The sequence below is a fragment of the Lithobates pipiens genome, unplaced genomic scaffold, assembly GCF_037356315.1.
Source record: "Lithobates pipiens isolate NorthernLeopardFrog02 unplaced genomic scaffold, aLitPip1_a1.2 Scaffold_27, whole genome shotgun sequence".
NCBI lineage: Eukaryota > Metazoa > Chordata > Amphibia > Anura > Ranidae > Lithobates > Lithobates pipiens.
In genome coordinates this window covers 58,908,929-58,929,736 of record NW_027507788.1, presented here as the reverse complement: position 1 = coordinate 58,929,736, position 20,808 = coordinate 58,908,929, and the positions used below count along the sequence as shown (strand labels likewise).

At 44.5% G+C, this 20,808-nt stretch overlaps 1 protein-coding gene across 3 annotated transcripts in view; it reads left to right on the top strand.

Moving 5' to 3' along the window:
• Positions 1-20,808, top strand: part of SIK3 (SIK family kinase 3) — a 274,128-nt gene that overhangs the window by 123,462 nt on the left and 129,858 nt on the right. For all 3 annotated transcript variants that reach the window (XM_077456978.1, XM_077456979.1, XM_077456977.1), the window contains exon 3: positions 18,173-18,236. In XM_077456978.1, coding sequence (XP_077313104.1) covers positions 18,173-18,236 — 64 coding nt within the window. The remainder of the gene's footprint in view (positions 1-18,172; positions 18,237-20,808) is intronic.

Here is a 20,808-nt window from a genome sequence, read left to right as displayed (position 1 = left end):
TTACAGGGGCGTGTCCAAAGGGTAGTGATAAATAACGTGTACGCAGACTAGTCTGGAGTGGTAAGTGGGGTGCCACAAGGTTCAGCCTTGGGACCAATTCTGTTTAATTTATTCATAAATTATATAAAGAATGTAGACATGGTGTATCTAGATTTTGCAAAAGCATTTAACACAGTTCCCCATAAACATTCACTGTACAAAATAAGGTCCGTTAACATGGACCACAGGGTGAGTACATGAATTGAAAACTGGCTACAAGGGCGAGTTCAGAGGGTGGTGATAAATGGGGAGTACTCAGAATAGTCAGGGGTGGGTAGTGCAGGGTTCTGTGCTAGGACCAATCCTATTTATTTTGTTGATAAATGACCTGGAGGATGGGGTAATCGGTTCAATCTCTGTATTTGCAGATGATGCTAAGCTAAGTAGGGCAATAACGTCTCCGCAGGATGTGGAAACCTTGCAAAAAGATCTGAACAAATGATTAGGGTGGGCAGCTACATGACAAATGAGGTTTAATGTAGAAAATGTAAAATGATGCATTTGGGTGGCAAAAATATGAATGTAATCTATACACTGGGGGAATCTAGGATGGAAAAGGACCTGCAGGTTCCTAGTAGATGATAGCAGCAGCTTGGCATTGCATGCCATTGCTGAGCCTAACAAAGCAAACAGAATATTGGCATGCATTAAAAAGGGGATCAACTCCAGAGATAAATCAATTCTTCTGCTCCACAAGACTCTGGTCCGGCCGCACCTAGAGTATGCTGTCCAGTTCTGGGCACCGGTCCCCAGGAAGGATGTACTGGAAATGGAGCGAGTACAAAGAAGGGAAACTAAGCTAATAAAGGGTCTGGAGGATATTAGTTATGAGGAAAGGTTGCGAATAGAGGTCGACCGATATGGGTTTTTCTCTGGCCGATGCCGATGCCGATATTTAGAAATCATGGCGGCCGATGGCCGATATATGATGCCGATTTTTTTTTTTTGGGCCGATATGTTAGGCCGATTTTATTTATTTATTTTTTTATTTTTTTATCCCCCTTCATCTCATAAAACCTAACAGACACCTTTCCCACTGGGGCGTTTTTTTAGGCTAAAAATAGCGCCTGTAAAGTGCCTGCAAAACAGCTCCCCTGCAGTCTGTGTGAAAGACAGAGTGCTGTCACACTGAGGCGATGCACTGGCAGGATGTTAAAAAAAAAAAAATTTAAAAAAAAAGTCCTGCAAGCAGCACGTTTGGAGTGGTGTACACCGCTTCTCCACCACTCCTGCCCATTGATATTAATGGGCACCACTGCCCAAGCGCATGCAATGCGATTTGGCAGCGGTGCTTTACGGGCGCATTTAACCTCTTCTTCGGCCGCTAGCTGGATTATATGCGCCCCTCTAGCACCCGAATAGCACCGCTAAAATGATGGTAAAGCGCTGCTAAAACTAGCAACATTTTACCATCAACGCCTGCCCACTCCAGTGTGCAAGCAGCCTATAAAGTAAAAACAAGTACTCAAAACTTTTGTAAGAAAAAAAAATGGACCAACTTTACTGTTTAAGTTTTTTTTTTTTTTTTTCTTTTTTTAAATCATTTAGTGTATATTTTTTTCCCCCCCAAAAAATGCATTTGAAAGACCTCTGCGCAAATGCCGTGTGACATTAAATGTTACAACAACCGCTATTTTATTCCCTAGGATCTCTACTAAAAAAATATATATACTTTATGGGGGGTCTAAGTGATTTTCTGGCAGAAAATACAGGACTTTTACTTGTAAGCAACAAGTGTCAGAAAAGATTTAGGCCCCTTTCACACATGCGGATGGTATGTCCGTATTTCATCCGCAAACGGATGGGCCATACATTCATCCCTATGGGATAGCGGGTGTCTGCGGATGAGCATCCGCAGACACCCGCTATTGTCCGCCTCCGCAATTGTCCGATTCTGCAGACGGAGGAAAATCCTATTTTTCTGTCCGTCTGCAGAGCGGATCGGATGAACACGGACACACGGTCCGTGCTCGTCCGATCCCCATAGAGGAGAGCGGAGAGCTGACAGGGCGGTCCCCGCACAGTGTGCGGAGACCGCCCTGTCCGCAGCCGGCTCAGCGGGGACAACGGAGCAATCCCCGCTGAGCGAGCGGATCATCACGGGGCGGATCTTTACTGATCCGCCCCGTGTGAAAGAGGCCTTAGTCTTTAAATGGTTAAACTGAGAACTTCTACACACTGAGATGATTTCATTCATTCAAGTGTAAACATTGTATCATTTTGTTCTTTTCTTGGCAGACTGCCCAGAGAGGAGGAAAGTCGTTTCTATGACGACTCAGGCAACTTACACTGACTTCTATTACAGAAGTCATTTCCAAGTCCCGCTGTTCTAAATCAGTCTTTTTATCAGCTCAATCGGCCGATGCCGATTAATTAAAAAACTGCAAATATCGGCCGATATAACGGTCGACCTCTAGTTGCGAACACTGAACTTATTCTCTCTGGAGAAGAGACGCTTGAGAGGGGATATGATTTCCATTTATAAATACCATACTGGTGACCCCACAATAGGGATAAAACTTTTTCGCAGAAGGGAATTTAACAAGACTCGTGGCCACTCATTAAAATAAGAAAAGAGGTTTAACCTTTAAACTACGTAGAGGGTTTTTTTTACTGTAAGAGAGGCAAGGATGTGGAATTCCCTTCCACAGGCGGTAGTCTCAGCGGGGGGCATCGATGGTTTAAAAAAAAACTATTAGATAAGCACCTGAATGACCACAACATACATGGATATACTATGTAATACTGACATATATAATCACACACATAGGTTTGACCTCACCTACTATGTAACTATGATACTTAGCTTAACCTCAGTTTTTGCGGACAACAGAAAAATAATCAGGGCAATAACTTCACATCAGGATATAGAAACTTTACAGAAAGACCTGAACAAAATAATCGAGTGGGTAACTACATGGCAAATGAGGTTTAATGTGGAGAAATGTAAAGTAATGCAAACTCTAGTCCGGCCACATCTGAAGCATTGCATCCAGTTCTGGTCACCAATCCTTAGAAGGGGGATGTGCTGGAGCTGAAGGGAGTCTAAAGAAGGGCAGCAAAATTAATAAGGCCTAAATTATAAAGAGCGACGACAAGCGATACATTTATACTCATTGAAGAAGAGCCGCTTGTGAGGGGACTTGATAGCGATTTACAAATACCTCAATGGTGATCCCAGCATAGGAAAAAAAGCTATTCAGTCTCTGAGTGTAAGATAAGGGGCCACATAATGAGACTGGAAGAGAAGCTGTTTAACCTTAAGCTGCACAGGTTTTTTTTTTACTGTCAGGGTGGAAAGGATGTGGAACTCTTCCACAGTTGGTGTCAGCAGGGAGGATTGATTTTTATAAAAGACACTTGGATGTGCATCTTACCGCTTGCCGGCCAGCCGCAGGTTGGCTCGGCTGTACGAATTGCCGTAGGCGTGCGATGGGCGCTTTAAAAGCGATAAGGGGCGCAACACCGGATGCCACTATGGCCACCCACAATTGTTCCTCAGAGGGCCAGAATCGTGATCTGTCAAAGTAAACAGACAGAGCCCCATTCTGACAGGGGGGTAGAGGGAGATCTGCTGTTCCTAGATATCAGGAACAGTGATCTCTTTCTCTCTCTCTCTCCTCCCTTAATCAGTACACTGCCCACACAGTTGGGAGCAGCTCCCTAGGGAACACTTAATGCCTTGATCCCCCCCTAGTGTTAACTCCTTCCCTGCCAGTGATATTTATGCAGTAATCAGTGGCTATTTTTAGCTCTGATTTCTGTATAAATTTCACTGGTCCCCAAAAAAGTGTCAAGTGTCCAATATGTCCACCGCAGAGTCGCAGTCCCAGTAAAAATCGCAGATTGCTGCCATTACTAGTAAGAAATAGTAAAAATGCCATAAATCTATCTTCTAATTTGTAGACTCTTTAACTTTTGCATAAACCAATCAATATACGCTTAGGATTTTTTTTTGTTACCAAAAATATGTAGAAGAATACATATTGGCCTAAACTGATGAAGAAAAAAAACACGTGGGAATGTGAGATTTAGCTACGTGGAGATGTGAACGAGGCCTTACAACTGAGTATCTCTGTCCATTACCAGAACTATGGAATCCATTCAATTTGTATCAAATCAGACAGGCCTCTGTACTACATAGCTGATGTAGGATCTCAAGGAGATTGTACAATCAGATTGTATAGGAAGTGGGTGTAAGGTGGTATTATAATGAGGGGGGTGTGGTCCAGCATGAAGGACACACCCTATCTCTTCTGTGATGTAACAAGGAAGTAAAGGCTTCTGGGAGATGACCTACAGGAGGTAAAGGCTGAGAGGCAATCTACAGGAGGTAAAGGCTGAGAGGCAATCTACAGGAGGTAAAGGCTGAGAGGCAATCTACAGGAGGTAAAGGTTGAGAGGCAATCTACAGGAGGTAAAGGCTGAGAGGCAACCTACAGGACGTAACGGCTGAGAGGCAACCTACAGGACGTAACGGCTGAGAGGCAACCTACAGGACGTAACGGCTGAGAGGCAACCTACAGGACGTAACGGCTGAGAGGCAACCTACAGGACGTAACGGCTGAGAGGCAACCTACAGGACGTAACGGCTGAGAGGCAACCTACAGGACGTAACGGCTGAGAGGCAGCCTACAGGACGTAACGGCTGAGAGGCAGCCTACAGGACGTAACGGCTGAGAGGCAGCCTACAGGACGTAACGGCTGAGAGGCAGCCTACAGGCGGTAACGGCTGAGAGGCAGCCTACAGGCGGTAACGGCTGAGAGGCAGCCTACAGGCGGTAACGGCTGAGAGGCAGCCTACAGGCGGTAACGGCTGAGAGGCAGCCTACAGGCGGTAACGGCTGAGAGGCAGCCTACAGGCGGTAACGGCTGAGAGGCAGCCTACAGGCGGTAACGGCTGAGAGGCAGCCTACAGGCGGTAACGGCTGAGAGGCAGCCTACAGGCGGTAACGGCTGAGAGGCAGCCTACAGGCGGTAACGGCTGAGAGGCAGCCTACAGGCGGTAACGGCTGAGAGGCAGCCTACAGGCGGTAACGGCTGAGAGGCAGCCTACAGGCGGTAACGGCTGAGAGGCAGCCTACAGGCGGTAACGGCTGAGAGGCAGCCTACAGGCGGTAACGGCTGAGAGGCAGCCTACAGGCGGTAACGGCTGAGAGGCAGCCTACAGGCGGTAAAGGCTGAGAGGCAGCCTACAGGAAGTGATGGAATCTGAAAATCATTTTAAAAATTCAAATAAACTGATAAGATTTTAAACCTCCTGTGGATAAGGCAGGTGGGATAGCTAGGCCAGAAACGGCATTTGAAAATGATTCGAATTATAAAAAGTGAAATTCTGCCTGAAAAGGTCAACTTATCCTTTAAATATCTGGGTAACAAGATATGTGATGATCACAAGCAGTTCAGCCTGCTAGTGATACATGAACAATCAGCTTTGGGTGGAATTATTTGGTATAAAATATTTTTTTTCTGTTTTAGCAACACAAGTTAGTTGATTTTCAGCCATTTAAATCTTAAGCAGCCTTAGGGTGAGGCTACATAGGTGATTCTACATTCTTGGTACTGAGAGATCTAACCACTTATTAGACTGGTGCAGCACACAAAATATATAGTAGCTCAAGCCTGCAGCTGAAAACATTGGCATTAGAAGTAGTATTGATTGCTAAATGAAAGGAACGCATGGCTCTCTATGGAGTCATTTACACAAGCAGCAGCAATCAATCTTGCATGATTGTACAATGCTCCGATTATGTGCAGTACATCTCTGCAAGAGGCTGCAGCTTACTACATGTGAAACTTGCTTCATAGAAAGCTATTTGTTCTATCTCTTTAGTAATCTATTGCTCTGTCATGATATTGCTCACCGACAGTTTTATTAGCATAAATTCTTTAGCTCCTACCTCTGGATCAGAGATACAAAAAATATGTAGGCAAAAATAGCACAGCCAGGCAAAGTAGCATTTTGACAAAAAGAGGCCAGTGTTAACTGCTTCCACATTTCTCTTTTGACTGATTAATTACCTACAGACCCTAGATTGTGTAGTGTTCATTTGTTAATTATTAGACACTGGTGTTAAAAGGGAAATTGGGGAATATAAAAAAAGAAATTGTACTTCAGTAGATGGCTGCAGCACCGATCCTAGCTGCAGCTGTCCTCCTCCTCCTCTAAGACCGAGAACTTGGCAATCAAACACCGCTGATCGCTCAGCTCTCAGTCCTCCGCCTGCACAGAGTTTGTGACTGTCAGTGGAGTGCTGGGCTGTGGAGGAGATGGGAACGGCTGGCACAAGCTCTCAGTGGATCACTGAGAAGCTAAACCAGCTGTCAGTGCCAGTTTCTGGGTGGATCACGACCATATGGTCAAGATCTTTTCAGAGACTGGACCGGCCCTGGGATAAAGTCCACTGACTCCAAAAAACAGAAGTGTAGAACTAGCTGCTCTTTTGTGACACAGAAGAATGGCCTAAAAGGTTTGACTATACTTCTCCTTTAGGGTGAATAGGATTGGACAAAGTGGGTGTAAAGGTAACTTTTTTTTTTTTTTTTTTTTTTTTTACCTTAAAGCGATTGTAAATGCTCCTTTTTTTGTAATTAAAGAGGATCTCCAGGCTCCTTCAAAAAAAAAAATGAAGTCTGTGCATGCACGAAGTACACTGCGTTCTGTAAATGGTCTGGCTGCAGGGGAAGGATGAGGAGGGCCGAACTTCCAGCTCAGTCAAAACCAAGTACCCGATCCCCGAAGGGTGCCAAATGTGGCAGCGGGGAGGGGGCGGGAGCGGAGGTTCCCCTTTTGGTTGTAGCTCTGCTTTAAAATAACAAACATGGCAAACTTGCTGAACATACTTGCTGAACATAAAACGATTTTTCACCTTAATGCGTAGAATGCATTAAAGCAAAAACATTTAAATTAAAAAATGTCCCAGCATTTGTATTGCCCCCTCACCCCTTTTATACTTGTGTTTTTGTTTTTTAGATCCAGCACTGTGCCCTTCTGCAGCTGCATCATCTCTCTCCTCATAGGGCAGATATATATTTAAATGTCCCACCCTGTTTGGAGGATTAATGTTGGATGTGAAAGACTGGCAGGTGGACTTTCTCAGCCTTCACTGTCTGGTTTTTGTTCTGCAGGTTGGGAATGCTGGATGTGATCTTTGAGCATCCATATCAAACTACAAACCGGACAGGCTTGTTGCCAGGTCCAGGAATCCTCAGTCCTTTACAGCGGACTCTCTGGAGTCTCTGGAATCTGTCTCACCTGATCTATGCCTTTCCTCCTCTACAGCTTTTCCTTGTCTACCTTGCAGGATCCCCAGGGCATTCTGATGATTTTCTTTGAATCAAACTGGCCCAGGAGGACAGGGTACTCAGACCCTATGGGCTCTGCTAAATTGTCCTGACCTTCTTTCCTAAGGACCAGCCATCATGCTGCGTCTCCATTGCTGGCTTAAATATTATGACTGTTGAAGCCCAGGTTCTGAGGCAAGGGGGCTATCAAATGTGGTAATTTCTACCCATGTGAAGTCTAAAGAAGTCAACTTTTTACAAAGTATACCATCATAGTTTACACGTTGCGAGGGCAGGAAATTAGACGAATGGGAATTTTTGTGCCGAAACCGAAAATGCAGAATACACTTGGCCTAAAACCCAAAAGGTCAGTTTAAAAAATAAAAAAATATATATATATTTACTTTTTAATATCATGGATTGAAATTAGTTTGTCAGCCATTATTGGCACCTTTTGGCGTAAAAAAAAGCTCATAAAAAATGTATCTGGCTTTTGTTGTGGTGTTAAAAATCCTGCTAGCTGCATATTTGGGCAGTTAAAAAAACGCACCTCTCCGTTGAAATGCATTACGAAGCTAGAATGCATCAATAACGCACCTGTGTTACGTTTTTGATAAGGTCTTTGAGTCACATGACCTATTAAAAGCGCACCATAAGCACAGTTAAATCATGGCAAAATCACATGCGTTTTCAGTGCCATTATCAGCAAAAATGCCAATAACACCATTTTCTGCCGCTATGTTTCAGCCGCTGAAATTTTGGTGCATCCTAAAGGAACTTTCATCTTAACTAGTTTGCCATTGGATACATCCTCTTACACTGTGGTCTAGATCAATGTTTCTCAACTCCAGTCCTCAAGTACCCCCAGCAGGTCTTGTTTTCAGCATTTTCCTCAGATGAAACGGCTGTGGTAATTACTAAGGCAGTGAAACTGATTAAATCACCTGTGCAAAATAATGTAAGGCCCGAAAACACGACCTGTTGTGGGGGTACTTGAGGACTGGAGTTGAGAAACCTTGGTCTAGATCAGCCTTATTCAACCAAGTTTCTTCAGGCGTGCCATGGCAAAATGCCTAAAAATTGTGTACAAGCCAGTAGGTGGGCCAAGCTTGCCTTTTAGTTACAAAGTCACAGGTTTTCATTGTGCACAATTACAACCTTCCAGCCCTCCGTGTCCTAACAGCTGACATTATCAATTGATAAGAACAATGCCAGGTGTCTGCACGCCATCTTTGTTTGCCCCTCTCCTGTCCCTCTCTATCAGCAATGGGGTCACACTAGCAGAGTGAGGGAGAGAAACATTGCAATACTAGTCAGTACCATTGTGCAAAGGTGGTGTATATGCTTTGGAAGAATACGTCATGTTTGGGTGTCCTGCATGTGTGGATGTTGCTATGTTACGTAAAACTGTTTAATTTATTACATTTTAGAATGGGGTGCCCCGAGATTGTACATCATTTTAAAGGGTGTTGACAAAAGGTTGAGAAACACTGGTCTAGATCAGCATCTGGCCTTGAGTGTCATCAAGGGGCAAACCTCCGCCTTGAATGATACATTTCAGAGACTGTTGGCCAATTATTCCCTACTTACGGCCTTTGTGTGGGATGTCGCACACATTTTCCCCCTGTACATTCTTTTGTGACTGTTTCTTTTGATTCTTCAAAGGCCACCCATTGAACCTATTGAGGATAATCCTTTCTCTGACCTCACTAGCAAGTTGGCCAAGTTGTTTTTCTTGTCTATCACCTCTGTAAAGGGAGTCTGAGTTAGCATTCTTAGGCTGTAAAGAGTCCCCTTCCTGTGCCCCATTCTGAAACATCTCAAGGAAATTTTTGTTCGCTATATTGACTTCGATATGCGTGGGTGGAGTGTACTTTTCCTTTATTTTTATTTTTTTTAAATCCTTCCTGGAGGTTCTCACAAGAGGTTCCCAGCTTCTCACTCTACCATTGCTAGTTGGATTAGACCAGTTCTCATTCAAGTATTTACCATAAAGCAGCCATTCTCAACCTGGGGTTTTCCAGAGGTACTTTGAGCTGTGAATAAATGACCGCACATTTGATGGTGCCTTCATAATTCCAGGTGTTTGGCCTATTTTCAGAGCCAGTAGAATGACCTCAGTGATCTATTTAGCTGACTCTTGGGGTGGTGTTCTGAGCACAACTGTAAGTGGGGCATTTTCCTAATGCCCCCTAATGAACTAACCTTAGCAAGGGTTCCCTGGCACCTGAAAATAATTTCAAGGGTTCCTCTGGGGTGTAAAAGGTTGAGAAAAGCTGGTCTAAATGATAGGATTCCTCCCCTACCTGTTAAGGCGCACTCTACTCCAATCATTAGTGCTTCATGGGCTTTTTGGCACCAGGCACCTGTTTTTTTTTTTTTTTTTTTTTTTTTTTTTATATGCAAGGCTGCCAAAAGGCTGTTTTTTGGTTCACTTGTCGCTCGCCATATAGCAAAATGACGGTGGCAAAGTGGTTGTAATATCCTGACCAGACGTCCTATGACGTGATCAGGATATTAAGCCGCTGCGTGCCCCCGGGGGCATGCATCGCAGTGATCGTTGTTGCGGGGTGTCAGTCTGACACCCTGCAGCTACGATCTCGGTAAAGAGTCTCCAATGGAGACTCTTTACCATGTGATCAGCCGTGTCCAATCACTGCTGATCACAGTGTAAATAGGAAGAGCCGGTGATCGGCTTTTCCTCACTCGCGTCTGTCAGACGTGAGTAGAGGAGAGCTGATCGGCTGCTCCTCTGACGGGGGGTCTGTGCTGATCGATTATCAGCACAGCCCCCCCAGGATGCCCACACTGGACCACCAGGGACGCCACCAGACCACCAGGGATGCCAGCCAGTGCCCAGAATGAATGCCAATCAGTGCCCATAATGGATGCCAATCAGTGCCCACAATGGGTATCACTGATTGGCATGCATTATTGTTTGGCACTGGCATCCATCCCTACAAAACTTTAAATTACAATGCCGCCCATCAGTGCCCATCCATGCCGCCCCTCAGTGCCCATCCATGCCGCCCCTCAGTGCCCATCCATGCCGCCCCTCAGTGCCCATCCATGCCGCCCCTCAGTGCCGCCTATCCATGCCCATCTGTGCCGCCTATCCATGCCCATCTGTGCCGCCCATCCATGCCCATCTGTGCCGCCCATCCATGCCCATCTGTGCCGCCCATCCATGCCCATCTGTGCCGCCAATCCGTGCCGCCCATCCATGCCAATCCGTGCCACCTATCCATGACAATCCGTGTTACCCATCAGTGCCTATTTAGGTCACCTATCAGTGTCTATCTGTGTCGCCTATCAGTGCCACTTCACTGGTGCCACCTGTGCCGCCTTATCAGTGCCTGTCAGTGCCCATCAGTGAAGGAGAAAACTTACTTATTTACAAAGTTTTGTAACTGAAACAAAAAAATGTTTTTTTTCCAAGATTTTCTGTCTTTTTTTATTTGTTTAGCAGAAAATAAAAATCAAATACTACCAAAAGAAAGCTCTATTTGTGGGAACAAAATGATAAAAAATTTGTTTTGGTAAAGTGTAGCATGACCGCACAATTGTCATTCAAAGTGTGACAGCGCTGAAAGCTCAAAATTGGTCTGGGCAGGAAGGTGTATAAGTGTCCGGTATCGAAGTGGTTAAACACTAAAAATCCTGTGTTCTATACTATGCAACTAAGAAACTAGGATTTTTGACTTACCAGTAAAATAATTTCCTAGAGTACCATACATTACACAGGTCCCTTGCCCTCTGTTCTTTATCATCTTTATTTTGCTTGCTACAAAACAGAGGCTGGCTGGCAGCAGGAAGGGTTATAAAGGTGTCTTATAGATGTTCCTGCACCTTTTATTTTTTTTCTGGGGTCCAATCACCTGAAGCTATCTGCATATTACCCATGGTTAAGGAGTAAAGATCCACGGTCCGCACTCCAAAAAAATGGTTTTATTGGCAAGTCAAAAAGCCAATTTTTATATACTTAGGTGTCTGAGTTCTCAGCCAGGTAGTTGGATGCCCATTAGCTGGTTTGTACTGGATGTGCAGGTTCCTCCCCACCAGGCTCCCGGACCAGTAAAGCTGTTGATTTGTGGTGGTGTTACGCAAATGGGGGAAAAAAACAGGCTTCCTATCGGAAAATCAAAGGGAAGAAAATGTCATCTGCACACCAAGGATTCCTCGAAGGGGTCCAAAGCTTTATTCCATGTTCACATGAGTGATATACAGCAATGTTTTGGAGCCGAAACATTGCTGTATATCTCTCATGTGACCACAAAATAAAGCTTTGGACCCTTTTGAGGAATCCTTGGTGTGCGGATGACATTTTCTTCCCTTTGATTATCCACGGTTTCCAGCCTATGGTGATTACAGCCCCCAGCATCACGGAACAGCCGGTTTTCTGGAATTTGAGCGTGGGGAACATTGCATTTGGATTCCTATCAGAAAAGGCTCCTGCTAGGGTTTGAATTAAAGCCCCTCCTCTCTTCTGCATCCTAGACGGGTCACATGTTGCAAAGTTACCCCTCATTCCAATAATGACAAGGTAGCCCATAGCTGCCTGATTTGGACAACGTTTTTTTTTCTTAAAAAATATACATTATATACATAACTCCTTTGAATACTTGGTGGTTGTAAACTCTTAAATATACCCATTGAAGTGACTGGCCTCAGGTGATAAAAAGAAATGAAACAAATCCTCCTACATAAGTTGTAGCAGTTTATTTACAGCCATGTTTCCTTCACAGCCATTCAAAGTGCAGAATTTACACAGGACTTCAGTTCTGAAAAGCAGGGGGCAGAGAGCTGAAGTTACAGTGCCTTGAAAAAGTATTCATACCCCTTGAAATTTTGCACCTTTTGTCCTGTTACAACCAAAAACATAAGTGTATTTTATTTGGATTTTATGTGATAGACCAACACGAAGTGGCACATAATTGTAAAGTGGAAGGAAAATTATTAATGTTTTTTTTTTTTTTTTTACAAATCAATATCTGAAAAGTGTGGCGTGCATTTGTGTTCATTCCCCTACTCTGATACCACCAACTAAAATCTAGTGGAACCAATTGCCTTCAGAAGTCACCTAATTAGTAAATGGAGTCCACCTCTGGGTAATTTTAATCTCAGTATAAATGCAGCTGTTCTGTTAAGCCCTCAGAGGTTTGTTGGAAAACCTTAGTGAGCGAACGGCATCATGAAGGCCAAGGAACACAGCAGACAGGTCAGGGATAAAGTTGTGGAGAAGTTTTAAAGCAGGGTTAGGTTGTAAAAAGAATATCCCAAGCTTTAAACATCTCACAGAGCACTGTTCAAGCCATCATCTGAAATTGGAAAGAGTATGGCACAACTGCAAACCTACCAAGACATGGCCATCCACCTAAACTGACATGCCAGCCAAGGAGAACATATATCAGAGAAGCAGCCAAGCGGTCCATGGTAACTCTGGAGGAGCTGCAGAGATCCACAGCTCAGTTTGAAGAATCTGCCCACAGGACAATTATGCCCTGTACACAAGAAATTTGGAAATTCCAAGGGAAAAGGTCCGATCGGATTATATTGTCGGAAAATCCGATCGTGTGTGGGCTCTTCGACTGAAAAAATTTGAGAGCAGGATCTAAAATTTTCCGACAAAAAAATCCGATCTGACTTTTTCCGTTTGCTGGACAAAGTGCCACGCATGCTCAGATCAAATTACGAGACTAAACCTATTGGCTACTAGCCTCTACGTAGTCACGTCGTATGCAACGAATGTCACCATGCTCCGAACAAACTGATTTTCTGTCAACTTTGTCCGACCGCGTGTATGCAACACCAGGTTCGGACAAAATCCGTCTGAAAAATCCTACAGATTTTGTGGTCGGAATGTCTACCCGTGTGTACAGGGCATTAGTCATGCATGCCAAAAATCTGGCCTTTATGGAAAAGTGGCAAGAAAAAGCCCCATTGCAGTTTGCAAGAAGCCATGTAGGGGACACAGCAAACATGAAAGAAGGTGCTTGGATCAGATGAGACCAAAATTTAGCTTTTTGCCCGGAAAACAAAACGCAATGTGTGGCAGAAAACTAACACTGCATCACCCTGAACACACCATCCCCACTGTGAAACATGGTGATGACAGCATCATGTTGTGGGGATACTTGTCTTCAGAAGGGACAGGGAAGTTGGTCAGAGTTGATGGGAAGATGGATGGAGTCAAATACAGGGCAATGTTAGCAGAAAACCTGCTAGAGTCTGCAAAAGACTTGAGACTGGGGCGGAGGTTCACTTTCCAGCAGGGCAACAAACCTAAACGTACAGCCAGAGCTACAATGGAATGGTTTAGCATATTCATGTGTTAGAATGGCCCAGTCAGTATATTCATGTGTTAGAATGGCCCAGTCAAAATTCAGACCTAAATCCAATTGAGAATCTGTGGCAAGACTTTCAAATTGTTCAGACGCTGTCCATCCAATGTGACATAGCTTGAGCTATTTTGCAAAGGAGAATGGGCAAAAATTGCACTCTCTCTAGATGTGCAAAGCTGGTAAAGACATAATCAAAAATACTTGCAGCTGCAATTGCAGCAAAAGGTGGTTCTACAAAGTATTTCAGATATTTACAATATTTATTTGTAAAAATAAATTAAAACCCATTTATCAGGGCTCAAAATTTCAAGTCCTGAGCTACTAGCCAGGCCTTTAGAGTTACTCGCCACCTGCTGCCCCACCCAACCCCTACCATGCCCCGCCACTAATCCCGCCCCTATACACACTCCTTTCTCATGAAATTACACTTAAATGTTTTATGCAGAATTAAGTTACACAAATAAATATTAACAACTTTATGACACGTGCCCATCAACGTAGCGTGACCAGTGCCCACTAACGCAGCCTCACCTGTGTCCATCATTGCAGCCTCAGCAGTGCAACCTCACTTGTGTCTATCATTGCAACCTCAGCAGTGCAACCTCACCTGTGTCCATCATTGCAGCCTCAGCAGTGCAACCTCACCTGTGTCCATCATTGCAACCTCAGCAGTGCAACCTCACCTGTGTCCATCATTGCAACCTCAGCAGTGCAGCCTCACCTGTGTCCATCGTGCAGCCTCACCTGTGTCCATCGTGCAGCCCCACCTGTGCAGAGGGGGGCGGCTGGATCATTATAGCAGAAGAGAGCATGGAGGAAGAGGAGATGCGGCTTAATCACAGAGTAGGGTTTACCCGCTGTAACAGCTACAATTGAAGTCCATGCGCCATCACACACATCCCCGCCCTCCTGATCCCGCACCTGTGACAGACAGAACGCTCCGTGGCATTGGACTGGTGTTCTGTCTGTCACAGGTGCAGGGTCAGGAGGGCGGAGCTTTGTGTGACGGTGCGAGGACTTCAATTGTAATGTAAAACTGGACATCGGGTAAGCCCCGCTCTGTGATCAAGCCGGATGTCCTCTTCCTCCACACGTCTTATGCTATGATGATCCGGCCGCTCCTTTCTGTACCTCCACACACTCTCTCTGGGTGAATGGCTCCCATTCACCCCTCTGCTCCCAGGCAGCCCAGCTCCTCGCCAGACCTCATTTTCCACTTGCAAAATGCGAGCAGGCGAGTGGAAAGTTTGAGGGCTGCATTTATCTTTTTCCTTTCACTTCACAATTATGTGCCACTTTGTTTTGGTCTATCACACAAAATCCCAATCAAAAATACATTTACGTTTTTGGTTGTAACGTGACAAAATGTGGAAAATGTCAAGGGGTATGAATACTTTCATGCTCTCATAGCTTCCAACTTTCCCTGATTTCGAGGGATTGTCCTTGATTTGGAACAATGTCTCTCGGTCCCTCTTTCCTCCTCATTTGTCCCTCATGTTGGTCTGATCTATATAGCTCTATATAAAATACATGTTTTACCTTTCAAAAGGTGTTTGCTAAACTTTCATCCAATTTCTAAATTGCTGCATTTTGTAGAGTGGAGCAAAAAAGTATTTAGTTAGCCACCAATTGTGCAAGTTCTCCTACTAAAAAGATGAGACAGGCCTGTAATTGTCATCATAGGTATACCTCAACTATGAGAGAAAAAATGTGGAAACAATTCCAGACAATCACGTTGTCTGATTTTTGAAAGAATTTATTTGCAAATTACGGTGTAAAATAAGTATTTGGTCACCTACAAACAAGCAAGATTTCTGGCTCACCTGTATCTTCTTGGCTCCTCTGCCCTCCAATCATTACCTGTATTAATGGCACCTGTTTGAACTTATCAGTATAAGGGTCCTTTCACACGGGGCGGATCAGTTCTGATCCGCCCCGTGGATATCCGTTTGCTCAGCGGGGATCACTCCGCCGATCCCCGCTGAGCAGGGAGATGACAGCTCTGTCTCCGCACACTGTGCAGGGACGGACCTGTCACAGCGCCGCTCTCCCCTATGGGAGATCGGATGACGACGGACCGCAGTGCCCGTCGTCATCCGATCCGATCCGCAGACGGATGGAAAAATAGCTTTTTCCTCCGTCACACTTTTTCGGATCGGAGCGGGTCGGATGTCAGCGGACATGTCACCGCTGACATCCGACGCTCCATAGACCTCTATGGAGCACCCGTTCAGGTCCGCCTGAAAAACTGACAGGCGGGCCTGAACGGGACGTTAGTGTGAAAGGGGCCTAAAAGACACCTGTTCACAACCTCAAACAGTCACACTCCAAACTCCACTATGGTGAAGACCAAAGAGCTGTCAAAGGACACCAGAAACAAAATTGTAGACCTGCACCAGGCTGGGAAGACTGAATCTGCTATAGGCAAGCAGCTTGGTGTGAAGGCATCAACTGTGGGAGTAATAATTAGAAAATGGAAGAAATACAAGGCCACTGATAATCTCCCTCGATCTGGGGCTCCACGCAAGATCTCACCCTGTGGGGTCAAATTGATGACAAGAACGGTGAGCAAAAATCCCAGAACCACACAGGGGGACCTAGTGAATGACCTGCAGAGAGCTGGGACCAACGTAACAAAGGCTACCATCAGTAACACACTATGCCGCCAGGGACTCGGATCCTGCAGTGCCAGACGTGTCCCCCTGCTTAAGTCAGTACATGTCCGGGCCCATCTGAGGTTTGCTTGAGAGCATTTGGATGACCCAGAAGAGGATTGGGAGAATATCATATGGTCAGATGAAACCAAAGTAGAACTGTTTGGTAGAAACGCAACTCTTCGTGTTTGGAGAACAGAGAGAGAATGCTGAGTTGCAACCAAAGAACACCATACCTACTGTGAAGCATGGGGGTGGCAACATCATGCTTTGGTGCTGTTTCTCTGCAAAGGGAACATGATGACTGATCCATGTACATGAAAGAATAAATGGGGCCATGTATCGTGAGATTTTGAGTGCAAACCTCCCATCAGCAAGGGCATTGAAGATGAAAAGTGGCTGGGTCTTTCAGCATGACAATAATCCCAAACACACCACCCGGGCAACGAAGGAATGGCTTTGTAAGAAGCATGTCAAGGTCCTGGAGTGGCCTAACCAGTCTCCTGATCCCAACCCCATAGAAAACCTTTGGAGGGAGTTGAAAGTCCGAGTTGCTCAGCAACAGCCCCAAAACATCACTGCTCTGGAGGAGATCTGCATGGAAGAATGAGCCAACATACCAGGAACAGTGTGTGACACGTTTGACCTCTGTCATTGCCAACAAAGGATATATAACAAAGTATTGAGATGAACTTTTGATATTGACCAAATACTTATTTTCCACCATAATTTGCAAATTCTTTCCAAATCGGACAACGTGATTGTCTGGATTTGTTTCCACATTTTGTCTCTCATAGTTGCGGTATACCTATGATGACAATTACAGGCCTTCGCTCATCTTTTTAAGTGGAGGAACTTGCATAATTGGTGGCTGACTAAATACATTTTTGCCCCACTGTAAATGTCAAAAGCCAGTATAAAGGAATATTGGTAGTAAAAAAAAAAGCACTTGTTGGGTTTAACGAATACTTTTTTTTTGGTCGACTTCTCATTTAAGGAGGCGGGACCTATGACTACATACATTTGCTGATGGGTGTCCCTTCTTCTCATCTCAAAAAGTTGGGAGGTATGAAGCACTGTATCAGTGAGGAGAGCTCTGAGAGCTGATTGGAGGGAAGGGATGCACCCCCTTTACACAGAACACAGGAACAGAGCGGAGGCTGTCAATCAGCTGGAGCTCCCTCCCTGTCACCATTTTTTTTCTTGGTGTCAGGAAAACTTGTCAGAAGTGATTTAATGCTTATAGCAGAGGAATAAAGCAGTGGACAGAAATCACACTTGGTGCTCTGGATTGAGTTTATATTTCATGTCTGAGGTTTGCAACCACTTTAAAGCTGAACTACAGCTTTTGACATACTATACATAGTTTGTTTGGGTCACCTTGGCCCAAACAATCTATGTCCCTTACTAACGTGAGACTGCTGGATGTGTGTATAAACTTTAAGTAGCTGAGGCTACATACAGCATGCTGCATTATGTTCTGGGTTCGAACTGAGACTTCCTGTCTTATACCAGGAACGCAATATCTGATCGGTGCTCGGCCATTCAGAGAAAGCAATGTTTTCTAGCAATGAATACAAAGCTTGGTCTGATTGGCTGAGTCAGGGAGGCAGGCTGAAGTCACTACCTCACACAGCCAATCAGCGGAAGCTTTTGTATTCCTTGCTAGAGTGCATTGCATTCTCTGAATGGGTGAGCGCTGATCAGATAGAGACCCTGAGTTCTATGTAAAGTATATCTAATGCTGGAGTTCACCCTTAAGTAGCTGAACCAAATGATTTTGCTGATTGTACCGTTTCATTGCTCCATCTCTGTGTATTTGTATCATGTCTTTCTTTGATGTATCTCTTATAGGTGATGGAGACTGAAAGGATGATCTATCTTGTGACAGAATATGCCAGCGGAGGGGAGATATTTGGTAAGTAATGCGATTAATATTAAACTTAAGTAGTAGTAAAGTCTGACACTATTCTTAAAAACGGACCACACTTATCCTGCATACTCTGTGCAAAAATGATTTGTGTACATAACTTTTTTTAGTCCTCTTCACGTGATCCTGCAGCTCCTGCTCCCCTGTGTCAGGAAGCACTTGATCGCTGCTGTAAATTGCTGGAGCCATGACTTCACCCATATGTAACCATAGGCTGCCTGTTATGGGAGCACCTTCCTCTCCCCTGTAGCAGCTGACATAGCAGTTGTGGCTGCAGGATCATGAGACTGGACTGAAACAGATTTAAATAGGCAAGTACACACACACAGATTGTTTTTACACATGGTATATGCAGGATAAGGTAGGAGGAGGAGAGAAGGACTTGTTTTAATTATAGATGATGATGATGATGATGATGATTTAAAGTGCATGTGAAGGCAAAAAAAAAACACATGCAGTACATCTCCGCAATGCATGCACATTTCTTCTTTTAAAGAGGACCTCTGTTTTGTACACGGAGGACAGAGCAATGGGTTGTTTTTAATGGTGGCCTTACCAGCATCTCAGACTACCTTCCTTGTTCAGCTGCTAAAGAGCGTAGAAAAATAGATAGACATTGGAGATCATGTGACTTATTCCTCATTTTCCCACCTGATGAGTTGGTACTCGATTGGTTGTGCAGATATATAGCACATTTACATGGGTTGTCCAAGTCCTCAGCCTTATGTAAGCCACAGATCAGGACTTGGAGTTTGCGCAAGGTTTTCTCTTGTTGCTGAGCACTGCACAGGCAAAAGACTGGTTCTCTTTGGTTGTTTAGCGCATGTCTTATTTGTTGTTACTACAACAAATAGGACACATGCTAAGCAACCAAAGAGAGCCAGTGTATGATTGGAGGACAGAGATTCCCCAGACCTTTTCTCTGCAGCATCGGCTGCACTATACCGTGAATGAATGGGAAGTGCTCTGTGCTGAGCAGCTTCCTGTTCATTCGCAAACAGCCATAATAAACGTGGTTTACTATGCTTCAGTTGTAAATGAGCACAGCTAGTGATGAGTACCAATGATCAATGACTCTGTTCATTCAGAAAAGGAAAGGGGCCGATACCAGGCCCTTCCATCTTGATACATACCCGCAGCACTTCACTGGTAAATCTAAGCTTTGTTTTTAGGTTAATTTAATAACTACCCTAAAAGTCTGTAAGCTCCAATTGCTGGTGGTGATTTCCTTAGTAGGAGTGCTTTCCAAATCCTTTATTTGTGATCCATATATTTGCTGCAGAATGGGAACTGGTGTGATGTGAACATGCTGTGATGACAGTTGCTCTGGGTGACTGCAGCAGGATTATACGGAAGCCATCGCACAAATTAGAGCAGCTGATGAGCCTTGCTCCTGCCTAGACATGTTGTAGAACACACACCGTTATTGACAGTCCAGAAATGGTTAAATTAGCCTCGTGACTGGTAATGAGATACGGGTCCTTCATGCATGCAGCAGCCTGACACTGTAAACAGGATGTATGGTGTGTGGGAGTCATAACATCATTTAACCCATTCCCTGCTGGCGGGGGCTATGGAGAGTTGAACAGAAATCTACAAGAAAGGGAAAATGAATCCAATTCACTGTTCCAGTACAGTGTGTAACGTTACATCAAAGTTGTCTTATCAATTAGTTACATAGAATAGCAGTCATGGAGTTTTAGCTACAGTATTGCAGGGGATTAACAATAAAAAGGGATTAGGAAGGAAACATTCAACTACTACCAGAGTGGCCTAATTTTGAAGGTCTTAGGGGATACCAGTGCCCCCATTTACTTGGCTGAACATCATGTTCTGAACCCTCCTTGTTAAATCATCTCTTTGCCTCTCTTGCGCCCGCCTCCTGGCTATCCAAATATTCCCACTGCAGAGAAAAACTTTGCTTTTCTTGCATTCCTCCAGCAACCACCCCTATTAATAGGGCCAGTGCTCCTCCATTCAGTGTTTTCCTTTTTTTTTTTTACATCAGTGCAGGATGAATGCTCGCCACATGTTGGGGTAATAAAAGTTGCAGTGAATTGGATCACTTTTAGGTCATAATGTTGGAGAATCAAGTAACAATCAGCTGCAGTTTGAAGTGTTGAATATGTTGGGTGTGCACATATCAGACAGCATGCCTAAAGTTCCAACTTGCAAGTAGTTCATATCATTTATTAAAAATAAAATATTCCAGATACCAGAGAATGGAAATTCTAGCAAAATGCCAGGTTCCCCTATTGTGAAACAATGGATGAAAAGTGTGCTATGATTAGTTTTTAATATGACTGAATTTGTAATGCTTGCCCTACTTCTCATTCCTTTCTATAGCCATCACATCACCGCGTTCTGCTGTAGGACCATAGAAGCAGATCATGCACACAGCGGTTTACCATTACCATTGGTTGCAGTGAAAGTGTTTCTCTGAAGAGGGGTCAGCAACCCATCATGATCTACTCATTGATCATGGGCAGATGACAGGGAGATCGCATCCCTTGGTTACCGACCCTGAAATCTAGAGAGAAGGGATAGCATTTAGTCGGCT